At 31.6% G+C, this 22,849-nt stretch overlaps 2 protein-coding genes and 1 non-coding gene across 4 annotated transcripts; 2 read left to right on the forward strand and 1 right to left on the reverse strand.

The window, feature by feature from the left end:
• Positions 1-919: 919 nt before the first annotated feature.
• LOC131632189 (uncharacterized) lies at positions 920-3,551 on the forward strand. The gene is made up of 8 exons (XM_058902971.1): positions 920-1,012; positions 1,115-1,222; positions 1,352-1,429; positions 1,614-1,691; positions 2,290-2,901; positions 2,993-3,040; positions 3,159-3,206; positions 3,306-3,551. The coding sequence occupies exons 1-8, from the start codon at positions 989-991 to the stop codon at positions 3,336-3,338; spliced, it is 1,029 nt and encodes a 342-aa protein (XP_058758954.1). The 5' UTR covers positions 920-988; the 3' UTR covers positions 3,339-3,551.
• A 2,991-nt stretch (positions 3,552-6,542) lies between these two features.
• TRNAN-GUU (transfer RNA asparagine (anticodon GUU)) lies at positions 6,543-6,616 on the forward strand. Its single transcript has one exon. It is a non-coding gene; the product is annotated as a tRNA-Asn (tRNA).
• A 4,705-nt stretch (positions 6,617-11,321) lies between these two features.
• Positions 11,322-15,052, reverse strand: LOC131632201 (uncharacterized). 2 transcript variants are annotated; one of them, XM_058902984.1, is made up of 4 exons: positions 14,975-15,052; positions 14,806-14,888; positions 14,567-14,671; positions 11,322-11,579 (listed from the first exon to the last, which is right to left on the reverse strand). In XM_058902984.1, exons 2-4 carry the CDS (start codon positions 14,872-14,874, stop codon positions 11,538-11,540), a joined length of 216 nt encoding a protein of 71 aa, XP_058758967.1. In that variant the 5' UTR covers positions 14,875-14,888; positions 14,975-15,052; the 3' UTR covers positions 11,322-11,537. The 2 variants fall into 2 exon arrangements, with proteins under 2 accessions (XP_058758967.1, XP_058758968.1); XM_058902985.1 differs by having other exon boundaries at positions 14,806-14,884; positions 14,975-15,048.
• Positions 15,053-22,849: the final 7,797 nt, after the last annotated feature.

Consider the following 22,849-nt stretch of genomic DNA (forward strand, 5'->3'; position numbering starts at 1 on the left):
CAAATTGTCACTAGTTTGAGCTTTTGAATATTTGTTGGTACTATCCCAAAACATGAGACAAAACTTCAACCACTTGTCAAACTATTAAAACTCATCATCTCACCAATACAATCAAACTAAACATCAACCATTTCAAATTCCAACCAAATCACATAAAATTAAAAATGTTATTGTCTTTAATAACTTGGTATTAAACTGATTATATATTCTTGACCGCTTAGATAATTTCATTTAGGTTTAAAAAAAATGACAACTCTGTTTATTCATAACATAATTGATTTTTCTAAATTTACTATGATTAAATTTTGGCAGAAAATGTGAATCCAACATACTTTATTATGTAAGTAGTTTGAAATTTTTTATTTCTTTTAAAAATATCTAATATTGATGTAGGATGTTTACTAAAGGAAAGCACAAGTCACATTCTATTCTATGCAACCCCTAAGAATAACATATCAAACTCATGTACTGTGACAGAAAAAAATAACACATCAAACTCCTCGTGGCGGAAAAAATGGATATAAAATGATGTCTTCTTTGTGCTGAAGAATTACTTACAAAAAATAACATATTGTTATATTATAAATACAAGGGAATACACTAACAATGTTGTAAAGTCAATTTAAAAAAAAAAACATAAATTTTAATAATCAATTTTAATAGTACAAGCAAGTTTTAGAAAATAATATTATAATGCAATAAGATAGTGAAATGTAATGTAATGTAAAATGTAAGACAGTACATAATTTAATGTCAATAGTTTTTTTTTTTTTTACATTAAAAAGTATTAATTAAAAATGAATGAGATGGTGTATAAGTAAACAAGTAGAGTGTGTTAGCAAACTCTAGAAATGTAAAAGAAACTGGGTTGGGCTTTTGCACCAGAATAGCAAGGCCCAGGCCCAAATGTTCAAAACTATTTCACACTTGATCAATATTTGACACTATACCCTAAAACTTCGTCAACAATTTTCTTCTCAGTGTGAAAATGAAGCTAACAGAGTCATCGGAGGTAAAAATGCATGCTTTTTTGAGCTTAATCGAACTTTTTTACTGCTTTTTCTCATGTTATTGTATAAACAAGTTGATATTGTGTGATTTTTGAACTTTTTAGAGCAATGCTGATGCTGGAAATGATTTTCCCCTTAAATCCGATGATCATGAATCAGTTCCAGTTGAGGTTCAGGATCGTGTAGAAGCGGTTCCTCATGCTGGCACTGAGGTTCGTTTCTTTGTATTTTGTTTATTTTTGTGTGTAAAGGTTCAATTCGGTCTTTTAAGGGTTTATATGTTTTGGCATGGTTTGAAATTTGTAATGTTTGAAGTTTTCTATTGGTTGTTGTGCATGTAGGGTTCTTTGAAAGAAGGTGAGATTCAAGATGAAAAAACTTTGGGTTTGAGTTCAGAAAAAGGAGGAGAATTAGTTGAGGTAAATCAAGTGTTTAAGGCCCTCTTTGTTATAAGATTAAAATTAAAACATAAGTGATTATGAAGTAAAAAGCTTAAGGAAATACAATTAAAATCACTAAATGTTTTTGTAGTTAGAAATGCTTTTTTTAGAATAATCTGTAACAAACGACTCTGAAGTTTTCGATTGATTGTTATGTGTGTAGAATGGTTTAAAGGAAGGTGAAATTCCAGATGAAAAAACATTGGGTGTGGGTTCAGAAAATGGAAGCGACTTAGTTGAGGTAAAACAATTGTAGTCCATCTCAAATTATATATGTTGAATAGAATCATATCTGTACTCTTGTTATTTTCTTTGGTTATTATTATTTTTTTCGTTTTTAATTCCTCTTATCTGTTTGTTTCTCTATAGTATAGACATAGTCATTGCTATAATGCTATTGCCTTGATACTGTTTGTTTTTATATGCTAAATTATGTGTTATTTGGTAATCTAGGTAAAATATAAGGCCCCTCATTTAATGTTTAATTCTAAAACCATTTATAGGCTAGAGAAGAAATAGTTACTAGATGTACAGAATTGGGTTTATATTCTGCTAGTTTATATTTAATTGAAGTTGTATCTTTCATGGCTACTATTGGTAACTGTTGTGAGCTGCATTCACTTCAATTTTGTGTAAATTGGAATAGCAGATGAATACTAGTATTAGTATTGTTTGTGTTCTGGCTCAGGAATCTCGATTCTTACATATTGTTTTGAAACAAACAATGTATTGTTGGTAATTTAGTATTATATTGGGGGTGAGGATCGGACCCTCGACCACCTTATCACTCCACTTTTAACAATGCTTTACTTCTGATTAGTAATTAAATTACAATGTAGGTAACTCACGAATCTGTGGTTTCTGATGCTAAATGGGTTTCCTCAAGTCCCAATGATGGATTAGCTTCAACGGCTTCAGAGTGGCCTTCCCTCAACTCTAATCCATATACTTACCCTTATTCTCCTGTGGGGAACGAAGAAGCAATTGTTGCAGTTTTGCATTTGCAGCACAATGCAATTGATGTTTGCCAAAAGTTCTTAGCTCCCGAGGATGGTTCCGACAGTGATGAGGATGTAGTTGAAGACGAGGATGAGGATGAAAGTGAAGATGAGTTGGTAGAAAATTGTGATGAAGAATCTGAACATTATAAGTTCTTTGAAAAGGTGTTTGCTGAAGATGTTGGGTTGAAGAAATATTACGAGGACAATTGTAAAAAAGGAGATTTTTATTGTTTGGTTTGTGGTGGTATTAAGAAGAAAATGTGGAAGAGGTTTAAGGACTGTGTTGCACTGATTCAGCATTCAACTACTGTTCTAAGGACGAAAAGGAAGCGAGCTCACCGGGCTTATGCACAAGTTGTCTGTAAAGTTGTTGGTTGGGACATGAATCAGATATCAGCAATTATGTTGAAGGATTTGGGTTCTTCTGTAGCAGCTTCAAAGAAGCTTTTGGTGAACAATTATAATTGATCAATCTATAATTTCTATTACGACTTTATAAATATCTTCATTATTGCTTATGAGGTTGTGTTGATTTTCACAGGCTGAACCTGAAAAACCAGTTCCTGTGAGTGGTGTTGATGATAAAAATGTAAGCATCATAAGTGAGAAGTATAATCATAATAATTGATATATGATTTATCTATAATTTCTATTTCAAGTTTATAAATACCCCATTATTTCTTATTAGCTTGGATTGATTTTCACAGGCTGAACCCAAAAAACCTGCTACTGTGAATGGTGCTGATGACCAAAATGTAAGAATCATTGTTGAGATAGTTGTATGTCACATGTAATTTGGTTTTAGATTATAGTTACTTTAAAGATATGCTGCTGACTATGATTTGTTCTTGCAGGGTAAACTTGTTAATTCTGTTGATGACAATTAGGATGTTAGTGAAACCAAAATGAGTAGGAATATGGTTTGTAGAGAGACCATTGCTGTTCTTCACAAAACTGGGGAGCTTGTTGGTTTGTGACTCAAGATCTTTGTCTAGGGAATTTCCTCTGTGCACTAACTAAGGGATGATTTTGTAAATACTTGCATCTCAAATTCCATGAATCTCAAAATGCAATGCTTAAATTGCAAGTGGTTATTCTCATTTCTCCATGTTCCTTTTATAATGTTGTTGGCCATTCTCATAGTGAAATTAGTGACTTAATTATAAGATTTTATAACTTTTTCTTTGACTCTAAATATAAATCCTTTTACAAAATACTACACACTAGCGATTTCATTACAAAATATACCTTTATTAAATCTGTCAATAAAGAAGTTTTTTTTCTCTTTTTTATTACGTATATAGGAAGCAAAAACAAGTTGACATAAACTCAAATAGACTTGGGTAGAATCAATAAACTTGCGAGTCCATGGTGAGTATAAGTTTTTTCAGAATTTTTATTTTTTTTTGAAAAAAACTCAAAAAATGTCCAAATTCCCCAATATTTTATAAAATTCCTTATTTTACTGCTTAACAGAATTAAAAACTTATCTCTCCTAGTCTCTTCTTTCATCAATGTTTCTCCCCCCTTCATCAACGATGTGGTCATGTTTGTTTATCTTTTGTTGAGTTTGCATTCGTTGCTGTAAATTAGTCGTGTTTTCTTGTATATTTTACTTGAATGCTTCATTATATATTCTCTTATGTAAAGGTGATGCGCCGTTTTGTTTCAATCAGGTCCAATGATGTAGTAATTTACACATGACAAAATGGTTTAAAACATTTACAATTTATAGTACAACAAGTTTTTGTCTATTTTGCAATAATGCATTGCTCACATGAAATTTAATGTTGAGCAAGATGATGTTATTATTTAGGGGTGTTCATGGGTTGGGTAAACCCAATAAACCCAGTAAAACCCACCCAAATCGATCCAAAAAAGTGGGTTGGATCGGGTTATTGGGTGAATACGGTTTTCAAAAATAAAAACCCATTCAAAATAATTGGGTTATGGGTAAAACCACACCCAACCCACAAAACCCATGGGTTATTGAGTGACTATATTTTCTCTTTTTTTGTAATTTGACAAGTGATGACTTTGATGTTTTTTATTTTGCTTGCTTCAATTTCAAAATTTTGAACATCTTTTATTTAGGATGCCACATTTTGATTATTTTGATACTTATTCTAATAAATTGCAAGTATTTTATGCAATTCTAGGTTTTACTAATGTAACTTTGGTTTTTACAAATATATGGTTATGATAAATTTCATTATACATTTTGACATTTGATGTTTAAAAAAACAACAGTAATGTGTTAAGCTATTTATTATGAAAAAATGTAACAAATCATTAATAATTATATAAGAAAAAATAATGTTGGGTAACCCATTACCCAACCCAATCCAACCCATAAATTTGTGGTTTTACCCAAACCAACCCAATGATATTGTGGGTGGTTATTTTTCCTCACCCAAACCAGTGTACCATGTACGGGTTGGGTTATGGTTTTGGCTAAATTCAACCCAAACCGACCCATGAACACCCCTATTATTATTAACAATGTTGTGGAAGCTGATGTTATTGTTAATAATATTGTGCAAAGTGGTGGCGGCGGCAATGTTGAATTAGGTGAAATTGGAACTTTAAGCAATTCAACTTTGGTAAATGATGAAGAAGTTTTTTCAATTGGGGAACAATTTGATGATGATAGTCAAGATACCAATGAAGAGATGGTGATGATATTAGTGGTGGTGATTTCATTGGAGCTTTGGATGTTTAAAGCCATTAGCATATATGTTTTATGATTTTTTTGTTTTATGTTGTAGCAAATTAGGAAGGAATTAGTACTTTAAGTCTTTAACTGAATACTTTTCTATTTTGTTTGTTTTATTATCGAGTTTGTTTGTAAAGAAGTTTGTTATGAAGTGTGAAATTAAAATTTTGATGTTGATTGGTATTCTATTATATATATTTGTGTCATATATGAAGCATTTACATGTTTATAAATATATGTATGCCACTTATAGATTTTTTAAAGTCATTTTTAATTTTCCATAAACTCCTACAAGTTTGCGAGCCAAGTCAGCGAGTCGAGTCTACGGACCTTTTACGAGTCTGAGTAGACTCGCGAGTCCGACAACCATGGTAGAGAATACTTGTCATATAATATAATTTTAGAGTCATTCAAATACATTGACACACAACAAAATAATGTCTCATCTAACAATTCAAATAGACAACTAAATAAAGTATAAAATAGAGAATTTTTTTTGCCAAGTCCTTTGAACACTTGGCGAATCTAACAATTGGATCATCTCCACTTCTACTATATTTATCCAATTCGTAATACATGATAAATCAATAACTAAAAAGCAAATCCAAATTGAAAATAAAATGTGAGGACTATGAATTACAATTTACAACTTACCAGAAGGTCCAACTCCTTTAAAATAATGCAACCAATTACATATAAAAATTAAAGTTTGCATAGTTTGAAAGAATAAGCAATTCTTATACGACCAATGTTGCTAAATAAAAATTCAGAAGCCATTATTGTGTTTGGAATACTTAAAATGTCCCAAGCTATTAAATAAAGTTGAAAAAAGTTGAACACTATTTAATTTTCAATATTGAAGAATATCTACATCATCATTAATACATTTTTCATCCAAATATATTTTAAGTTTGGACTTGTCGGCATTTGAAATTTTTGTATATTTTCTCGATGGTATTCTTAAAGTTAGACATATCATTTGAGTTTAGGAGTGGAACCAAGATTTTATATGAATTGAAATTGTGAACTCCTGATGTGGTGCTACAAATACTCCAACACTCAAGTCAATAAATAAGTTCATACAAAGTGTAGAGTAAAATATTAAAATTGTGTGTGTACATTAAATCTTAAGCATGTAGAAGTATATATATGGATCAAGTAGTCATTTGACTTTTTTTATTGGGGTTTGGCCGCCTGAGAATAATTTGTATCTTTTCATTATATTTTATTGCAGCCTGACATGTCTAAAATATAGAGTTTATGGGTTGACTCGATGAGTCATCCCATTTTGAAAATTCAACAAATTAAACTTTAAGAAACATAAATTATACTTGTTAATTAAATAAATTGAAGTACATTAAATTTTAATCAACAAGCTGGAATAGCTCAGTTGGTTAGAGCGTGTGGCTGTTAACCACAAGGTCGGAGGTTCAACCCCTCCTTCTAGCGTTTTTAATATTTATTAATCATTTTTTGACTCATAGTCGAAGCTGGTTATTGAAGCATGCACTTCCATACATAAGGTCGGAGGTTCAATTCCTCCTTCTAGCATTTTTAATATTTTTTGATACATCAAGTACAACTGAATGAGAATTTCGGAAGCACACCAAAAGAAAAAAAGGGAAAATTGCACTAAGTGGTTATAAATCAATGACAGTGAAGTGACTTGATCGAAATCAAATAAGTACAATCGAGGAGGAATTAAGAAGCATACCAAAATGAAAAAAGAAAAATTACATTATGTGGTTCTAAATCAAAGACAACTAAGCGAATTGATCCACCAAATATTCATATCAAATAGAAAACTTTTATTCCTAGAATTATACCACCACCTTACATTAAATATAACTTGGTCTAGAATATGCGATACAAAAAGTTCTTTTACTAAAAAGTTTATTATGTTCTTTCCACAAAATCCATACACAAGGTCGGAGGTTCAACCCCTCCTTAAGTGGTTATAAATCAAAGACAGTAAAGTAATTTGATCCTCAAATATATTGAAATCAAATAAATATAATCGAGGAGAATTTAAGAAGCATACCAAAAAGAAAAAAAGAAAAATTACATTATGTGATTGTAAATCAAAGACAACTAAGCGAATTGATCCACCAAATATTCATATCAAATAGAAAACTTTTATTCTTAGACTTTTACCACCACCACACATTAATTTTAACTTGATGTAGAATATGCGATATAAAAAATTCTTTTACCTAAAAAGGTTATTATGTAATTTCTAAAAAATTCATACACAAGGTCGGAGGTTTAACTCCTCCTTCTAGCGTTTTTAATATTTTTTTGACACGTCAAGTACAATCTAATGAGAATTTCGGAAACACACTAAAACGATAAAATAAAAATTACATTAAGTGGTTATAGATCAAAGACAACGAAATGAATTGATCCATAAACATATTGAGATCAAATAAAACCCTTCCTTCTAACGTTTTTAATATTTTTAAAAACATATTTAGTGGGAACTAGAAATTCTTTTACAAATTCTTGATTTAGCAAGTGATATGTCATATCGGACATAGTACTTTTCATTGTCGTTAAACCTTCAAATATATCTATCTGAAACATTTTCTGTTGCAAAATGTTATTCACCAAAGAACAACAGTATAATAAAAAGGCATCCTCTTGTAAGAATAAGATTTGGTTTTGCATCTAGCCTTTAATTTTGACGATAACATTACGTGATATCTTAGAGAACAATTTTGTACCCTAATGGTTTTTGTCTAGTATGTAGCTTTTACTTACTGGTTCTGATTCTGATAGTATGGCATGTGACGTCATCAGTTTCTAGAATCAACACACTCCGACCATGAAGAGTTACAACATGTTCTTTATAAAGACCAGTCAAGTTCTGGAACACTCTTTAACTATGCTTCTAATAAATTGGTCATCAAATAGTTTCTGACTTTGACTCTGATAACTAAGAGAGCTTATGGAGAATCTCAAGCTCTTACATCTGGCACAAGTTCTAAAGAACATGTTCAGAAGACTCTGAAAACAAGGTAATGGAGAACAAGTTTTGAAGATTATGAAGACAATGTTCTGAAGACTTTGATTCAGCATTTGATCCTTCTAAACATGTTTCACCAACTTGCGTTCTTAAGCCTCTGAAGATTAGAAGATAAGATTATAGGTTTTACGTGAGACAAATAGTACATGGTACAAATCAAATATTCCTTCCACTACACATGTTGTGCGGCGCAAGGGTTATATTATTGTACAATGTTGTCTACCACTCTCTGCTGACCATTGTGAAGAATACAACCAAGAAATGTGCAATTCCATCTTCACCCTTCAACGGATCTTTTTATGCCTAAAAAAATGAAGAATCGCAAGATTTCAAAAGAACTAACGAAAAACAAGTGAAAATAATTTTTGAATACAATGAAACTCTGTTCCTTTGAAAAGTTGTAATAGCAAGGAATTGTTGTTCATAAACTTGCTCAAACAATGTTGTGTTATCTTTTATATTTCATTTATGTAATCTGCTTATTAAGAAGCATCTTATAAAGACACTCTTTGTACAGTGGGTGGTTGGCATGTGGGACCGACACTATAGTTAGGTATCTTCCAGAGCGATGCATGCGGCAGTTTGGCTATGTCCAGATCATACTCAGATCTACATCTTAGGCTGCTTCCGACACTATTGTCTGTCGGGGGTCTTGATGACATCTTTGACGATTGAGAGCATCATATGGTGTTGTAGGACTATTGGATGATGCACGCATTCAACAATTGGCATTGTGTAGACGGATAAGTGACATGGCTCTACACAATGTTATACCCTATCAATACACCTGATGCTCCTAGACGTTCACCTAGGCCAGCTCATAAGGAGATTTTAGAGAACTAGCAGGTCGATGATGACCAAGCCACTGACCTCTTGCCGGTCTGTCAGCGGATACAATTGATTGGGCATAAGGCTTTGGAGTTAAGTATCATTGAGAGGGGCTGTCCCGAGGTAGTGACCATCGTAGAGAGGACGGTTAGGGAAGAAGCAAGTGCGATGAAATACATGAGGCAGAGGAGGGGTCAGAGGGTGAGGATTAGGCATACGTAGTAGGCTATGCCTTTTTTTATTCCATAATAGTTTATGTATAATATTTTACTATTTTCAGAACAACATTTTATACTTATCGTTTGTTATTGTTTGATATGACTTATTATCGTTTAACATTTTTATTCCGTTCGAGGTTTTATTTAAAGTTTTAATCTAATTCCGTATTAAAACTTTGATGAATTTCTATAAAAAAAAAACACTGTCAGAGGTTATTTCAGAGATGCATCTCTGAAACACCTTTAAAACGCATAAAGGGTGCTTTTGGAGATGCATCTCCGAAAACACCTCTTTTGTAGAGCGTTCGGAGATACATCTCCAAAAAGTATTTTGGAATTTTCAGAGGTGTTTTTCACCATTACCATGTAAAAAAAAAAGAAATTTTCTAATTTTTCTGTTAAAACCCTAGTTAGAAGGGTAAAGTTGAGAGATAAGTCTGCTAGGCTCTATGAACAATGGATAAATTTGCAATTGTAAAAAATTTGTTAAGTCTCATTTCAACTAGAAGAGTGAGTCAATGGGATTCGAGACAAAATTTATTTCAGTGAAAATATAAAATGGCAAAATAGTGTTTTTCTTTCCTATTATCGGACATATTTTTACAAGAAAATGAGAAAGCTTTGTGAATTTGTAACTCATTGGACAATAGTATTTAGTAAAAGATGCTTATATGATGTTGAAAATTATGCTGTGGTCTTGACAACAAATCACGATTTAACGTAGAACAAATTGGTCACAATATGACATGGAACAAATTGGTCTCATTCATAATATCAATGTTTACTTGTAGGCTCTTGAATATAAAAATTTTCACAAGACAATTTAAGATATCAATGTATTAGGTAGAAAAATGTGCATAAATTGTTAAGGTTTAAAAGAATTGACTCCACTTTTATTTTGTATTTTTTTTGGAATTGCCAATCTCACCCTTAAGTGTTAAAAAACATCCTATAAAAATTTAAATATGTTTTTTTATTTTAGATATACATCTCAAGACACACCATATATAAGTATTATTTATTTGTTTTTGAGCTGCACTACGATTTTATGACTAAGTTTATTCCAAAAATGCATTTCTTGAGTGTAAATACATGTTTTTACCACTTTCATTCCAAATTTCCACACACTATAGTGACATTTATCAGATAGAGACACACCCGAGACATATTTCCTATTTAGACGCAGAATATTAACATTTTAAAATTCTCTTAATAGGATGAAAAATAGACAAAGATTACAAAGAATAGCTGAAGGAAAAGGGCGTAGAATATTAATATTTTAAAATTCTCTCAAAAGGATGAAAAATAGACGAAGATAAGGAATGCAAAATAGACAAAGATTACAAAGAATAGTAGGAGGAAAAAGGCGCAGAATATTAACATTTTAAAATTCTCTCAAAAGGATGAAAAATAGACGAAGATTACAAATAATAGCATAGAATATTAACATTTTAAAATTTTCTCAAAAGAATAAAAAATAGACAAAGATTGCAAAGAATAGCGGGAGGAAAAAGACGCAGAATATTAACAAAGAATAGCGGAAGGAACCAAGCGCATAATACTAACATTTTAAAATTATCTCAACAGAATAAAAAATAGATGAAGAATACAAAGAATAGCGAAAGGAAAAGGCCACCGAATATTAACATTTTAAAATTCTCTCAAAAGGATGAAAAATAAGTGAAGATTACAAAGAATAGCGGAAGTAAAAGGGCGCGGAATATTAACATTTTAAAATTCTCTCAAAAGGATGAAAAATAGATGAATATTACAAAGAATAGCAGAAGGAAAATGGCGCAGACAACTACAAATGAATGCAAGATGTGTGTGATAATAAAAGTTATGCTGGTTAACCGTAGGTTTCAAAAATGCATTTCCAAAATTTGGAAATATATATTCAAAATAAATTTAGTCATAAAATTGAAACGTGTCTCAAAAACAAATGAATATACATGAATTGTGTATATTTGAAATGTGTTGAGAGATCCATCTCTAAAAACATGGATTCTACTAGTTAGCGTGAAAATTATACAGTAGTTCATAATTTTACTAATCTTGTAGTAAAAAAAGAGCATTATACTAATTTAAAAATTGAAACTCTGACTTGAGTTTTATACTAATTTTTCTACGTAACAAAGTACATTTTTTCAAGTGCATGAAAACTTAAAATGCCATGAATCAAACAATTATTAGTATGCATTCTCTCTGATTCATTCTCATCTTTTACTTTGAGTTGGCTTCATCTTGGGTATCATAACTGGACAGTACAATACCACAGTTTTCCAATTTATGGCATTCATTAATACCCTTTGTTTCCACGAATCCTTGCTCTCATATCAATCTGAAAAGGAGAAAAATAGCTGTTTAGTTTCAATATCATGCTGAACTGAAGCTTACACATTAATACTAACATAAAAGCTATTCATTTTCTTCACCAAATATATGCAACAACACGCATACTTACCAATTTGAAATCTTTTAAGATCATAAACAACCCACTTTAGCGGTTAATAACTGACTAAGCTAACTAAATTACAACTATTAACATATCCTCCTTTAAACAGAATTGCATTTTGCAACCAGTTTTGTTACACATCCTGTCATTTTGAGCCACTTAATGTCTAATTCTACCTAGGTCTGTCATTGACTTCCAAGATAACACACCTGATGTTCTTGTGGTCCAATTTCTTTCTTAGAGTGTGTGCACATTAATATGTATAATCCGCCCAAATACTTGAAATGACGGACTAACCATTCCAAGCCTCCTCGGGTGCAGTGCGGTATCCTTTACCACTAAAGCATGTATATTATCCAAAATTCTTCAGGAACCTCTTTTTCTAAGAACATACCTCTAAGTCTAACCATAATCATTGCAGTTCTATTTTTCCTTTATACTACTTCATTCTACTATGGACTGTAATGCCACGGTGGAGTTGTCTTTTAATGCCATTAGTTCTGCAAAATACATCAAATACTGAGGAAGTGTATTCTCCACCCGTCTATTCCAAGGAACTAAACCCATGTTTTGGTACTTCAGTCATCAAAAAAGGTGATGATGAAATACCTCTTATTTTCCATTTGATTCAGGTTTGACGGGTCCAGAGATGTTAGAATGACACAAGATGAAGTCTCTAAGAAGCTTTCAAATGACTCAATCTCCTAATGTGAAGAAATTCTCAAGCCTTTAATGCTGATATGACCATATCTCTAGAGTCACAATTGAGCGCTGTCTGCACTCATTTTTTGCAAACAGGAAGATAGAAATAAGGCCTCTTTCAGAATGATAAATAAACCACTTGTTTCCCTCAATTGTGGTATTTGTAGCCTCTGTAGATGTCATGAGCATCATCTCCTCTTCATCGAAGTTTACATAGTTGGCAATCCCTTCCCCACTAGGACATTGGTATTGCCTCAACTTGTTGCATTTGTAACATTCCACCAACTCTTTGTTAAAGGGTTGTCTTCCTCTATCTCTTCCCCTGCGACCCCAGCATCTTCCTCCTGCTCCGTCTAGCATTGGAGATTGTAAGGGCTAGTTCTCCATTTTGGCCTTTCATCCGTTGCTTGAGCACCAAGAGACCAGTCAATGGACACGGTGGTTACATTGCTCGACTCCTCAAAATATCATACCCCATAATCAAATCTTGCAGTCACAAAGCTGAGGATTTTTTAGGCAATCATATGTTGCTCCATCTTCTCATCACGAATCTTCATTCTGTTCACAATTGCAAGCAATGTTGTGAAACCCGTAAATCGGATTAGGATCGGGAGAAGGGTAATAGTTCGTAACTCGGATAATCGTAACACGGATCGTAAGATCCTACCAAAATAGATGACCATAGATCGGAAAAGGATCGTAATACAAAACCGTAGGATCGTAACCTCAAACATAAAGATTAAAATTCAAAACTCAAACAATTCAACATGGAATTCAAACAGAAAGAAAAATGAAAATGAAAACGGTGGTATCTCAAGAAAGAAAGGTTTAATTTTAAAAAAAAAAAAGGTTTAATTTAAAAAGAGCTTTAATTTAAAAAAGCTTTAATTTAAAAAGCTTTAATTTTTTATTAAAAAAAAAGGAAAATGAAACGGTGGTATCTCAAGAAAGAAAGGTTTAATTTTTTTTTTTAAAAAAAAAGGCAAAACAAAGCAAAGGTGGGTTTCGTGACCCGACCCGGAACATAAACAGATCGGAACGCACGCCGTTCCTGCGATTCACCGCTCCAGCACGACGATCCGGCGCCGATCCTCTTCTCCGGCGATTTTGATCACGATTTCGCTCGGTCATCTATGGGTAAAGCGCAAACTCGTGCAATTCAGCGAGTTGACTCGCGATTTTGACAACACTGATTGCAAGAGTTCTTGCAAAAAAACAATCATCAAACCAGTTTTCTGTTCCTTATTCCAAGAATTTCATGATCCCTCCTAAGGGCTTGCAACCAAGTGCCTTTAACCTTTGTAGAACTTTGATATTCCTGCCCTTAGCTTGAAATAGATATATTTTACCCCTCAGATCTTTAAACTTGCTCTCTTAGACAATCTTGACCTGTTTTAAAGTTGCTACGACAGGGAGAAACAGAATCCTAGTTTCCATCAAGTTCCAATACTCCTCCAATCAAAGGAGACTTTCCATAAGAGTTTCCTACTAGTCAGTGGCCATCAAACCATGGGATTGCAGGAAGTTGCTCCCATCGGCCATGAATTTCTATTGTTTCTTGTTTTCTTTCATTCACATAGAAGAAACTACAATTTTCTATGAGGCACTAAACCAGACACTGACTCTGTACTTGACATTGACAAGTCGACCCCAATAATATATATTTTTAAATGAATGAATTGAAAGTAGTCACATGTGTCCAAGTCATGTCAGTGTCCAACACAACACGTGTCGAACACCAGGCACATCTTCCATCATAAGTGTCACTTATACATAGACAATTTCTATATCGAACCCCACATGTAGCTCTGATACCAGTTGTAAGGAAGACCGGTAGAGTGAAATTTGGAAAAACTAAAATTTTGTAATAGAATTCTATTACTTATACAAGTCTATACAATAGTTGGTTAGCAACTTAGCATAAACAAACAAAAATAAAATCTAACTAACCAACTCAAACCAACTAACCCACTTAAGGAGGTAATAACTATCTAAAAGTCCACATATATATAACAACTAACAAGCTATGAAGCACGACGGAAACAGGAAAAACGATACCGACACTGACACGTAATCACAAGTGTCGCACACTTTTTTACAGAGGTGCCGGTGCTACAGACCTAAGAGCTAACAAGATAACATGATGAAGACAAGAAATAATAAAAACTTGCCTGGCCTCTTTTGCAATTGAAATAGGTTTCCCTGAGTCCTACACACTCGCTTGATATTGATGGACACTTCTCTCCAGCACAATCCCTGTACGATCTGTTCTCAACCTATTTACCAACAACGTATAAGCCATTAAACATAAAAAACAATCAAAATCAAACATTGCAAAAACTACACAAATAACAAAAAAAATCATTTAAAATTTCAATAACATCACAAAAATAGAACAAACAGACCGAACCTTAACACAATCAGATTCACTGAGACACTTCACAAGCTCCATGGCCAATCCCTTGCAAGACTTGGCCATTGTTCTTCACCTATCTTAAACATGAGAATTAAAAATCAACATCAATAATCAAAATCGAAAAAAAAATGAAATTGAATATTAACACGAAGAAAGATTGAACCTTGAAACGCTTTTTTCGCAGAAAGGAAGAAACTTTTCCTCTGTGTACTTTGTTTTGAAGAAGCGATTCTGGAAAAGCCCAGACGGTTTTTCTAAAGTGGTTTATTCCGTGGATGTTTTCGACCCGACCCGATCCGGTTTAAAATCTTTTTAAATTAAATATCTAATTAGAACGATTTTAGATAAGTATTAAAGCTAAAAAAAAAAATGTCAATGGTTTGTACAACAATTTGGATTCATATTAAGCTCAAGCTATTTCATTTTTCATTTTCATTTGTTAACTTCTGAAATTTGTTTTATAATTATAATTATAAACATTCGCATAATCATAGATATATAGATTAATAATTTAAATCAACTTTTAAATTGAAATATGATTCAATAAGTAATTTTGAGAACTTACTTATCAACTATATATTTTTTTACCGTTTGTAAAATATTTGTATAATAATAATTTTTTTTCTATTTATAAAAATATTTGTATCAACAATAAATTTATTATCATTTATTTGTATCAATAATAAATATATAATGTATAATAATTTAAATCAACTTGTATTCTAATCTAAATTGAGTAATTCAAGCCCAAGCCAAATTAGAACCTACTTAGAATACAAGTTAATGGTATATAAATAGACATAGTTTGTAAATCAGTTTGTACAATACAATTCAATAATATCAATCCTTATTTTTCTTATTCTCTCCTCATTAAAAGTGTCTCACACACTAACAAATTGGTATATAGAGCTTCCGGTTCGTGTTCTTGATCGTGTTTTCAAGAGCTTCACGTTAGTGGTTGTGTTTCTAGGGAACGTGAATCAATTGCTGCAATGATGAATGATACTAACGGAATTCTGAATTTTCTTCCAATTCTTGACGGCAAAAATTGGAACCGATGGAGCAAGCAGATGAAGTCCTTGTTCGATTTTCATGAATCCCTAGAAGTAGTCAAAAACGATGTTTCTGAGCTTGCTCGGAATGCAAACGACGTGTAGAAAACTGCACACAATGAGGCGAATAAGAAAGATGGCAAAGATGCATCTTGCATTCAATCGGCGATAGATTCAGAGAATTTTGATAAGATCTCTTATGCTGAATCGGCGAAGGAGGCATGAGATATTCTTGTCAAGTACCATGAAGGAGGTGAAAAAGTCAAAGTTGTCAAATTGCAAACTTTGCAACAGCAATATGAATTACTTTAGATGGGAGAAGATGAAAAGATTGCAGGATATGTGTCGAAGGTGCATAATCTTGTCCATATCATGAAAGGCTGTGGTGAAACTCTAACTGATAAGATGATAGTTGAGAAGGTAATGCGTACGTTGACCTCTCACTTTGATCACGTTATCGTAGCCATTCAAGAATTCAACAATCTTGAAAACTTAAAATTGGAAGATTTGGTTAGTTTGTTGGAGGCGCGTGAGATTAGGATTGTTGAAAGGAAATGGGTTCAAGATTCGATACAAGCACTACAGGCTCAAACATGGAAGAAGAATGGTGGTTCCAACAAATTCAAAGGCAAAACCGACAAGACTCAGAGTCTTGGTCGAATCCTCACAAGAATAAAATCGACGATAGGGCTTCTGAATCCATGAAAAGAGGAGGAGGAAACTATCAGAAAGACAAAGAAGATAAAAAAGGTGTGTAGTGCTATAACTGTGAAAAGTGAGGTCACTTGGCTAATAATTATCGGTACTGGAAAGACAAAGGATCAACAAAAAGCAAGGACGAATGAGCGAACCTTGCACGTCAAGATTCAGATGATTCAAATGATATAGTGGTTATTATGGTTGTAGTTACAGATAACCATGTTGAATCCAAGATCTGGTTCCTCGACTCTAACTACTCGAATCACATGATTGGCCGAAAAGAGCGGTAGTAGATTTCGACGAGTCGAAGAAGAGTAAGGTCAAACTTGCTGATAATAGCTCATTGCAAGCATAAGGTACTAGCAACATTGTTTTTCAAAGGAGCAATGTTGCAAAAGCCTTGATCAAAGATGTATTTTATGTACCTGGTATGAAGTGCAATCTACTAAGTGTTGGACAACTAGTCGAAAAAGGTTTCTCAGTTGTAATGAAATATGGAGCTTAATTTGGTCTTAAAATCTCCGTTGTTGTATAATCGGGCATTTAAGACTATGATCAGTTCGACAGAGGTACAATGCTTGAAAATAATTGTCGACGACAAGGATAATTGGTTGTGGCATTTGAGGTTTAGGTCATTTGAGTTTTAGGTCACTCAATAAACTAAAGTACGAAGATTTTGAAATCTTTAAGAGATTCAAAAGGCTTGTTGAAAACCAGAGTGAGAAGAAGATCAAAATTCTGCAAGATGGAGATGGCGAATACACATCCAAGTTATTTGAAGAGTTTTATGCAAAACATGGTGTCGATTATACGATAACTACTCCTTATACGCCTTAACATAATGGAATTGAAGAAAGAAGAAACAGGACCATATTGGATATGTCGATATGCATGCTAAAGCAGAAGAATTTGCCAAAATCCTCATGGGGTGAAGTTGTTTCCACTGTTGTTTATATTCTGTACAAGTGCCCTTCCAAGAAATTGAACAAGGTTCCAAAAGAAGTGTGGAGTGGCAAATGACCATCAGTGAGTCATCTAAAGGTGTTTGGCTCTATTTGTTATAAGCATGTTCCTGATGCGAGACGAAGGAAGCTTGATGACAAGAGTGACCCTATGATTCTGGTAGGATATCGTAAAACTGGTGCATACAAGTTGTTCAATCCAATTAATGAGAAGATTGTGATGAGTCGAGATATTGTGATTGATGAAAATCGTGTCTGGGATTGGAATTCTGGTAATTCAATTAACAAGCCATTGATGAGCTATGGCTTCGACGAAGAAACTGATGAAGTTGAAGTATAAGAAATTGCAGATATTCCAATTGAAGAAGTTTCTGACATTCCCGACATAGTCGAAGTCGAAGAGGGTGTGGCTATTACAAACCAAAGACCTCAAAGAACTAGAGTGTGTTCAACAAGACTTCAAGACTATGAAGTGACTAGCAATGATGAAGTCACACCAGATGGAGATTTACATGGGGCGTGGACATCACCTTGCTACGAGTTGTAGCAGGCCACTTCATTTGGCCAACTATTTTCCGTTTTTCCCTAATTGTGTCTTTTGTTGTGTATACCATGTATTCCTTCCTTGATTACCTTGAATTATGGAAAATAGAATTGAATTAGGAAGGCGGTGATTGATTGGAGAATTGATTGGATTATCCTTCACCATGAAATATATGTTAGGTTCATCACATGTTGGAACCGTAATACAGTAGAAACTCTTTAAGTTAATACTCGGTAAATTAATAAACTCTCTAAAATAATAAATTTGCCCGGTCCCGACTTGGGCCAGTGTAAAAAATTGAAAAACTCGATAAAATAATAAGATAATAATTTTTCGGGAGATCCCTTTATAATTTTCTATCCCAAAAAAATCATAAATTAATAATTCATAGAAACTGAAAAAAATATCTTACACTCTATTGAAATATAATTCAATAGTTGTCTGTTTTACTTTAAAGTTCAAGTCTATTTGGAGCTCATCTCTAACTTTTCTTATTGCATCCAATAGCATATGAACACAATAGTTACTAATTTACGTTGAGTCCCAAAATTCGCTGCAACGTAATTCTAAGAGGCATAGAGTAATTTGTCTTTTTGTTTGGTATGTATAGTATAATTACTTAAAAGCTCTTTAAATTAACAATTATTAATTTATCGATAAATTAATAACTCTCTAAAATAATAAATTTCTCTGGTCCTGACATTATTAATTTAAAGAGTTTCTACTGTAGTTATGTTTGTATAACATTGACGTTGTATGTTTCAATAGCTATTGAAACTGAAATAGTATGTGCCCTATAAGATTGGTATGCGTGTTATGTTTCATTTATAACATGAAACCAAAATTCTTTATTCTTGTTTCCATTGGAGAAATATGTTTTATCAGTGAATGAAACCACAATGTATGAAGTAGGCTATGCTTCAATGATGATTGGGGTCGTAATAGCTTAAGTTTCATTCAACTTTGGATATCGTGTATGCTTCATTAATAATGAAATTGTAATAGTATGAGCATTATGTTTCGATGTTATGGAACCGTAATAATGCGTATTGTTTTCCTTGTTGGATAAGCATTGTTTCATTTGAAATGGAATGTAATAGTGTAAGTGATATGTTTTGAAGTAAACAAAATCGTCATAACACGTGTATATGTTTTTAAGTAATGATATTGAAATGATAACCTATACTATGTTCAGATGTTAAGGGAAATTTAATAGTACGATATTCCCATTTTGGTTAATCACTCAATACAAGACCTAGGAAAGGTATTAACTAGAAGTCATCTAATCTGTAAGCTAGTTAGAAGTTGGCTTCCAAAGCTGAAAACCATCGTTCTAGAGTTTCAAACTTTGCTTCACCGTCAAAATTATGTGCCACAATAGTCCAACCCCTTCTCCTCTCCGTTTTTTTCCTATTTATAAAAGTCAAAACGTGTCAGTACGTCACATGCAAATACTTATAAAAATTAAATGATAACAATAGGTCATCAACGAGTATTAAAATATTTGTAGCAGCCAGGATTCGAACACTTGATCTATTGGTTGCTTAAGAGGATATCAAACCACTACACCACTTCACACTTATTTGAATATCTTACAAACTTAGTGGAATAAAACTGTCTCTTTCTCCACTCAAACCAAAGAGAATCATCATCAACATAGGTTGCCCAAAATTTTCTTACGAACCCAACAACACCAACAATCAAACATTTACCTATATGATATTATTAATTATTCCATTCAAGTTTATTTTATTTCATCTGTGCAATTAGATGAATGTTGTTTGTAGGTCTTCTTAAAAAATTGGATGCCTGAAATTACTTGAAATAATTTGTATAGACAGGCTTTTGATCCGGCAGAAAAAGAAGCAAATAGAATAGGACATGGTCTAGTCCTTAGCACCTGCATAACCCAATGCAACTTTTTCACTTAAAACAGATTTATACACATAAAGTGATCAAGGAATCCCTAATTCATAAGCAGTACGAATAACACGAACAACAATTTCGTCTCTATTCGCGATCAAGATCTTCTGGCTACCTTTCTCGCCGTAAGTAAAAACCCAGATTTATACACATAAAGTGAAAACTCAAATTTATACTGAAAACCCAGATTTACCACAACTTTAACCAAATACCCAGATTCTTCGTCTCTTCACACTCTCAAACCCTTCTAACTTCCAAAATCGAACCTTTTTGCAAAAGGGTGTAATGGGTTGTGCTTGAAAATTTGTAAATCTAAGAGAACTTTGAGGATTGAAATTGGAGAAATAATGAGAATAAGAACTAAATTGAAATTGCAGATCTAAAAATTTGGTTTGTGAATGTTAGATTTTGGAGATCCAAATATCAAAATAATTGCAGATCCAAAAATTGCAGAAAGGGTTGTCCTTCATTTTGATGTTAATGGAGGTTAGGTTACTGTGGTTATGGAATGGGTTGAAGAAAGCATGGTGAAGTTACGGTTTGTCAAGGTTGTGGAATTGACGAAGAAGAGTGATTAATAACGATTTACTTGATAACAAAGTTGAATGTAAAATTAATCATCAATGACTAAGCAGCCCAGTGGAAAGTTAGTTTCTTAGCAATCAATGTAGCCTGAGTTGGAATCTAGGTTTAAGGCAAAATTTTAGAATTTTGATGACCTTGCTATTAAACATATGCCACGTCAAACGCCAGCATGAAAAAATAGACGCCGTTACAAAAAATTGGACGGAAAGGACTAACGTGTACCTTTTTGAATAATTAAAGGATTATTTTGACAATTTTTAAAGATTAGGGACCAGAATGGACCTCGAGGTATACTTAAGGGATAAAAAAGGATATTTTGCCTATTTTTTATGAGAAAATTCATGAATTTTATCTATTTAATTTCTATCTTAAAAAATAATTAAATAAATAAAATATATTTGAAATTCAAATTAAGCTTAAATATATTATTTTATTGATTTTAATAATTATTAAAATATAGGTAAAATATTAATTTTGATCCCTTAACTATACACTTAGATTCAGATTGATCCCTTAATTTTTTTTCATGTTACCTTGGTCCCTTAACTTCTAAAACGTTTCATTTTAGTCCTTTTTGTCTAATTTGAGACGGATTTAGCGACCGATTTCAAAAAACATTCGTCGCTAATTAGACAAAAATAACTAAAATAAAATATTTTAAAAGTTAAAAGACCAAGGTGACACGAAAAATAATTAAGAGACCAATATAAACTCAATAATATAGTTAAGGAAGTAAAATGAGTATTTTACCTAAAATATAATATTAAATTATACACTGATAGTTGATAGTTAATAATGTTCACCATCTGAAAAGAAAAATACTAATAATGTTAATAACTATTTAAGGAAAAACCTGAAAATATCCACATATGTAAATAATATATAAAAAAAGTAATACAAAACTCATTTGAAAAATCACTTAAGAAATAAATAACTATTCTTAATTTAAATAAAGTTTAAAGTCAAAAAAGGATATATTTCATTTTGAGTATTTTTTTGGTACATGAAAATATTTCATATTAACATATTAAAAATTATATGTTTTTATGAAAATAAAATTAATTAATTTAATTCATAGTGAAATGATAAAAATACTTTAAAAATTAAAATATCTCACCTTTTTTTTATTTAAAAAAGAAATTACCTTTAAAAAAAAAGATGATTATTGATAAAATAATTTTAGTTTTGGATTAATATGTTTTTATGCCTATAAATATTTCAACTTTCATTGTTAGTCCCTATTAAAAAAAGTATATTTTAGTCCCTATAAAAACTTTATGCATGTAATTTTAGTCCCTCATATTAAACCAATATGTATTTTTGAATGATTATTTTGAAGACATGTTTAAAACGTTATAAAAAGTTCCTCTAAAAAAAAGAAACTTAAAATTTGATTTCTAAGTCGAGGTTTTCAGTACTTTTATCATTATCTTTTGAAATTTAAAAAATTCATATTTAATTCTTCTTATTTTAAAAAATTCTAAAATTTGGTAAAGAAATATTTTATTGTATTCTAAACATGTATGAAAATAATTTCAAAAATATGAAAGTTTAAGGATAATAAAACAGTTTTTAAAATTTTAGAAAATAGTAAGGATTAAAACTGTATGCATAAATTTTTTTTAGGGATTAAAATATATTATTTTTTAATAGGGACTAAAAATGAAAGTTCAGATTTTTATAGGGACCAAAAATATATTTAACCCTTTAGTTTTTTATTCTAATTAATTTTTTACTATTTCATAGATATTAAGATTTGTAATTATTGATGTATAAAAAAACAAAATTATGAATGTTTTTTATAAAATCATTTTTTATTAATAGTATGTGAAAGATAAATTAAAAGACAAAATAATAATAAATATTTGATGGTTTGAGTCATATTTTTTTAAAAAAATATTTAGTATAAATGAAAAAGTAATTATAAACTTTTTCCTTATCGACATAAATTATAATAATTGTCTTATAAATGTTGAAAAATATCAGTTTTTTAATGCTATAGCATATACTACTTTTAATTTTATATTTAGATCTATATTTTTAATTCTTTTAAAATATATTTTAATATAGACATACAAATAATTATAAATCTCTTCTTTATGACATGATATTTTTAATTAGAGATGTTCATGCTCCAGTTTGAATCGGTTTTGATAAAATTACTCAATTAAAAGTGTTTGCGGTACAAGTTAAACTAATTTTGAGACAAAAATTTAATCTAATCCCGTTTAATTTAGAATAATTTTGAAATCTCCAAATTATATATTATATTT

This window comes from Vicia villosa, unplaced genomic scaffold (genome assembly GCF_029867415.1).
Source record: "Vicia villosa cultivar HV-30 ecotype Madison, WI unplaced genomic scaffold, Vvil1.0 ctg.000912F_1_1, whole genome shotgun sequence".
Lineage (NCBI taxonomy): Eukaryota > Viridiplantae > Streptophyta > Magnoliopsida > Fabales > Fabaceae > Vicia > Vicia villosa.

Excerpts from the sequence above, each read along its gene's own strand:
- LOC131632201 (XM_058902984.1), bottom strand. The coding sequence starts at position 14,874 with ATGGCCAAGTCTTGCAAGGGATTGGCCATGGAGCTTGTGAAGTGTCTC. Across the intron at positions 14,672-14,805 it reads GTGAATCTGATTGTGTTAAG|GTTGAGAACAGATCGTACAG; the intron begins GTTCGGTCTGTT and ends GTTGGTAAATAG. Across the intron at positions 11,580-14,566 it reads TCAATTGCAAAAGAGGCCAG|ATTGATATGAGAGCAAGGAT; the intron begins GCAAGTTTTTAT and ends TCTCCTTTTCAG.
- LOC131632189 (XM_058902971.1), top strand. The coding sequence starts at position 989 with ATGAAGCTAACAGAGTCATCGGAG. Across the intron at positions 1,223-1,351 it reads TTCCTCATGCTGGCACTGAG|GGTTCTTTGAAAGAAGGTGA; the intron begins GTTCGTTTCTTT and ends TTGTGCATGTAG. Across the intron at positions 1,430-1,613 it reads AAGGAGGAGAATTAGTTGAG|AATGGTTTAAAGGAAGGTGA; the intron begins GTAAATCAAGTG and ends TTATGTGTGTAG.